This window comes from Neovison vison, chromosome 6 (assembly GCF_020171115.1).
Source record: "Neovison vison isolate M4711 chromosome 6, ASM_NN_V1, whole genome shotgun sequence".
Lineage (NCBI taxonomy): Eukaryota > Metazoa > Chordata > Mammalia > Carnivora > Mustelidae > Neogale > Neogale vison.
This window is the reverse complement of record NC_058096.1, coordinates 29,070,678-29,076,061: the sequence shown is the minus strand read 5'-3', so window position 1 is coordinate 29,076,061 and position 5,384 is coordinate 29,070,678. Positions and strand designations below refer to the sequence as shown.

At 39.6% G+C, this 5,384-nt stretch overlaps 1 protein-coding gene across 1 annotated transcript; it reads left to right on the top strand.

Moving 5' to 3' along the window:
* The first annotated feature begins 3,986 nt into the window (after nt 1-3,986).
* On the top strand, nt 3,987-4,561 carry LOC122910362 (gametocyte-specific factor 1-like). Its single transcript, XM_044254996.1, has one exon. The coding sequence runs from the start codon at nt 4,008-4,010 to the stop codon at nt 4,539-4,541; it is 534 nt and encodes a 177-aa protein (XP_044110931.1). The 5' UTR covers nt 3,987-4,007; the 3' UTR covers nt 4,542-4,561.
* The last annotated feature ends 823 nt before the right edge of the window (nt 4,562-5,384 follow it).

The window sequence follows — 5,384 nt, the reverse complement described above, 5'->3', positions numbered from 1 at the left end:
AAATGAAGGTTTAAAAGAGAAAAAAGTTAGAAACAATAGACTAAAAGCACACAAAAACCAACCAACCAAGATGAAAAAAAAAAAAAAAATCAAAACACAGGTAGTGCCACTAATGTGTTAAAATGGATATAAGTTCCCTGCTCAGTATTCACCATTTTAAGGCTCATGTGTTCAAGAGCATTAAGGTAAATACAGAGAATGCCTGAAGATTGGCTAGAGACAGCTAAAGATGAAGTTGGAGAAGTCAGTCACTCACGAGGTATCGTTGATAGTGCCTGGGAAGTGAGTGACATAGAATTTATCAGGAAGCCAAGACCAGAATTTATAAAATGATGACAGTAAATGCAAGTTAATAGCATCTGTAGTGGTAACAAAACTGACTGGCTTTGACTGGCTTAGAGTTCAGTCAAAAAAAAAAAAAAAAAAAAAAGCATGGTACCAAGTAATGGAATAAGGAAAATGCAATGCTGAGAAAACAGAGGTTAAGGATTTCTTAAAGAAGGGAATAGTTAGGCATACTAAGCAGATGACATAAATCATTTATTTCTACCTGCCTATTTTTTTTTCTAATCTACAGAAGTTAATGCTGACCTCTCAAGGACATAGTCTAGAAGTTTAAAGGCATTTAAATTCCTGTGAAGTGTAATGAAATACACAGAAAGATTTTGAAAAATTACAGCTATGCAATTGGTATTTAATGAATATTTACTTTAAATCAAAATATTAACATACAAATATTTCCAATGAGTAAAATACCATATGATGGATATAGGACAAGTAAAAATGAATAAGAACTTCCATGATTATAAGAGAACTGAGCTTCTGAAATTTCAGTAATAAACGTCACTTTTATTCATTTTTAAAAAAAAGAATATTGAAAAATTTCCTGAGCAGGGCACCTTCTTAAGCATCTGCTTCAGCTCAAGTCATGGTTTTGGGGTCCTGGGATGGAGCCCTACAAGTCCCAGCCCTTTATTGGATTCCTTGCTCAGCAGGAAGCCTGCTTCTCCCTCTCCCTCTACCCCTCCCCCCTCCTTGTTCTCTCTCTCTCTCTCTCTCTCTCTCGTGCTCTCTGTCTCTCTCAAATAGATAAAGAAAATCTTTAAAGAAAAAGAAAAGAAAAGAAAAATCTCTTGAGCAACCAATTTTAGGGTTAGCATTGTTTTCAAGTCTACATTCTGGAGTAGAAGTGAATGAATGAATGAGCAAACAATATAAATAAGGTAATTTAATACAGCAAGATATTTCATAGAGGAAATACAGCAGGGATAAAGAAAGTGGAAGGAGCTGGGCTGAGGGGCTATTTCCATAAGGTTAACCAGAGAAGGCCTCTTTGAGATTACATTTGAACAGAGATGTAAATAATGTGAATGAATGAGCCATTCAAATATATTGAAATTGTACCAATCAGCTCTCAGAAAGAGCCAGTACAAAGGCTTTGAGATGCAAGGGTGAACAGACCAGTTAGAGTCTACGATAGCCTCAACTGCAGGCTGGGAAGGTGGTGAGAAGTGGGCTGGACTTGTGAATTATTTTGATATCATCCAACACTTGATAATATTAGACACAGAATCCAATCATGTAGAATACCTTAAAGTCAATTTTAAAATCTTTTAATGTGCACTTACTGTGTCCCAGCCCGTGGGACAGACTGAGAACTTCAGAACAACACATTCCCTTCTTAAAGGACCTCACGGCTCCGCAGAGATGAACAAATGTAACAATTACAATAAGTGTACATCCTTCAATAATAAAATTTGAGGGTAATCTGTCACTTCATTTGAGGGTGTGTTCATGGAATCCACTTTCCAGTTGTTCTGAATACAGTTTAAGCAGATTACTGAGAAAGAGGCACCAAAGATGGGAAGGAAAACAGATAAAAGGGTGTGCTGGCCAAGGATCTGATGTGCAAAGGTATAGGGTCCTAAGCAAGTGGAGGAAGAGCATTCAGGCCCCTAAGGAGGGCAGATGGGAAAGGGTAAAAGGATAGAATCAGAGACGTTCTGATCTTTCTATTTAGATCTATTGGGTTTTTAGAAATACTTTGGCATAGATCATACCCCAGATGCATTAAATCAATTTCAGGGAGAGTGCTTTGGGGACAAAATGTCCTCGGTGTCTTGAATGAAAAGCCGAGGCTGATAGCTGTGATCTCTAAATCCTAAAGAGCCTGCGTTTCAGAGAAGAAGCTAAAGTTTTATTTTGAAGATATGAAAGACATAGTCATGCAAATGAGATAGAACATAGAGGAGTAAACCGGAGAAAGGAAGAAGTCTAGTATATAATATGGTCCAGGTGAGAGATAATGAGAGATGTACCAATGGCTAGAGAAATGATGATAGACAGAGACGAACGATTCCAGAGGTATGGTGACTCACTGGATATAACTGGGGCAGAAGGTAAGAGGGATGGATAGGAGGCGAGCATGAGGCTGGAATATCTGCCTCTGGTGACCAGGCGTGTGGAAATATGGAAATAAGCAGCGTATGGAAAGCAGGAATAGGTGCAGACTGGCGCAGAGGGTGTGAGAATGGGACGAGAAGAGAAGAGGAAATGTTCATTAATGGCAACTGAGAGCATTAGAAGGGAGTCCCACATGGGTCTCTAGCTAAAAGAGATGTTGAAAATATGGGTACAGATCCAAGAGCCATGAAATTACAGGTGTGTCTCATGTGGTTGTAAATAAAATCGCTCAAAGAGAGGATATGAGACTAGAGAATGGAGGACCCGCTTCTGGGGGCGGGAGGTGAGGAGAGGGCGATCCGAACTGAAGAGTAGATGACATTAGAAAAAACTAGAAAGAAAACTTATGTGTGACTTTAGAGGCATAAAAAGCCAAGCAAAATGGCGTCACGGCAGCTTAAAAATGAGAGAATTTAAATGAGTGGCCAACACTCATTTATCTACTTAATAAAACAAAACAAAACACAGAAATTCAAGGTTGTAAATACATAGAGCTCTATGTACTTATGTATCTACGTATTTATGAAGCAAGTTAGGCAAACATTTTGAGATAAGAGCAAGGCATCTTGGGAGGGGCAATGTTCATGTCATCTTGGGAGGGACAATGTTCAGTTACTTGGGACTGCCTGGGGCATTACCAGGAATTTATATATAGTGTATGTATGATCCACTAAAGCAAACCGAGGTCACTGGCTGTGGGTTATTTGTATTTCTATCCCTACTCACTCAACATAGACCACAATATCCAACTTACGGTGAGGGACTAACACAGCTCTATAACTTTTTATGGGCAGAATAAAATGGCCAATAAGAAGAGCTCCAAAGTGCCAACACAATGAGCTATGGATGTTACATTCATTCTTTTGGCTTGGGAAACTTCATGAAGAATTTCTGGTAGTCAGTAATGCAGTCCTCCCCTTGAGTATCTGAAGTGATGGTAAGTCAGAGCTCCTTGCCTGGATTGCAGAGTCCCTCTGCCTTTGTCACGTGGAAGAGAGTGTAAAGAGAATTTCCTAATCAGAGATTAGATTTTATTTATTTGACAGAGAGAGAGAACACAAAGCAGGGGGAGTAAGAAAGGGAAAAGCAGGCTTCCCACCTAGCAGGGAGCCCTAGGCGGGGCTTGATTTCAGGACTCTGGGATCATAACCTGAGCTGAAGGCAGCCGCTTAATGACTGAGCCACCCAGGCGCCCCTCTCATCAGAATTTTGAATATGCACCGTGGCTCCACAGGCTTCTCTGAGGGTTCTTGGTAAGAAATTAAGGGAAGCACCTGGGTGGCTCAGAGGCTCAGTGGGTTAAAGCCTCTGCCTTGGGCTCAGATCATGATCCCAGGGTCCTCCGATCGAAGTCAGGCTCTCTGCTCAGTGGGGAGCCTGCTTTGCCCTCTCTCTCTACCTGCCTCTCTGCCTACTTGTGCTCTCTCTCTCTGTGTCAGATACATAAATAAAATCTTAAAAAAAAAAAAAAGAATTTAAGGGATTTCTTGGTGGAGAGAACGTGTCTCGACCGAGCGCTTGGATGCAGCTTCTTTATCTCCTACATGGGAGAAACTTACATCAATTCCCTGGACTCTGGAAAGCTAATACAATGCCCCTATGATAAAAACCACCAGATTAGGGCCTGCAGGTTTCCTTATCATCTTATCAAGTGCAGAAAGAATCATCCTGATGTCGTAAACAAATTGGCTACTTGTCCCTTCCATGCGTGTCACCAGGTTCCCCTGGCTGAAATCAGTCATCCTATCTCCAGCTGTGATGATAAAAGTTGTATTGAGCAGGATGTTGTCAACCAAACCAGGAACGCTGGACAAAAGACTCTGGCTGAGAGCACGTGGCAGTGCCCTCCTTGCGATGAAGACTGGGATAAAGATCTGTGGGAACAGACCAGCACCCCATTTGTCTGGGGCACAGCCAACTACTGTGGCAACAACAGCCCTATAGGCAACATGGTTATGGAACATAAGAGTAACCTGGCTTCAGGCATGCGTGTTCCCAAGCCTCTGCCGTATGTTCTGCCATGGAAAAACAATGGAAATGCACAGGAACTGAACATCTCATCAAATGCCAGACCCTAGAAGACTCTTGCTTCTTCCTGCTACCAGTGCGTTCTTTGTGGTCTGTCCTCCTAATCTAATTATAGAAAGATAAACTGTCTGTGACTTTCAAAAAAAAAGAAGAATTTAAGGAATTTCTTCATTTGAGTCTGCTAATAAGTTAACAGGACAATTCTCTTTACCAGTCACATGAAAGGCATTTGTAGAGGGAAAGCTTTTGAAGTTCTACCACCGTCAGTTCAATTTCTACATTTTCAGAAAAAAATTTAGCACTTATTGAAATGCCAGGCTAGTCACATACTGGATAGCAATAAGGAATTTCCTTGCCATATATTTTAACTTTTTAGTCTTTTTTCCCGAGAAATGTTTGTTTTCAATCCATTTTGGTTCTCAGGATAGTAAGAATTTTAAGGCATATTTATGGGTTTCTATTTTGGCCAGTTAATTGTATTTAAGTTTGGTTTTTTTGTTAAAACTTATTTATGTATGTGTATTTATGATCTGCTTTAGCAATTTTTAACTGGAAAAAAAAGAGCTGTGAATTTTACTTGTAAAGACTTCACTAATCCTTATAATGTGAGAAACTTAGAATATCAAAGTTAAAAGTGTAAGAAATAAAGTGATCATTTATCTGCTCAATCTCTTTCCAAATAAAAATACAATAAATCCTATACTGCTGTGAAATACAGGAGCTAGAAAATGCTCTCAATAAATTGTGCTTTGAATTCAAGGTATAATCTACAACAAAATACTTTTTCCAGATTTGGTTTCATGATAGGGAGGCATTGTCTCTCATTCTCTGCATTTTCTGATTCAAGATATTTCACAATTCTGAAGGAGAACCAAAATAGAATAATAATTACA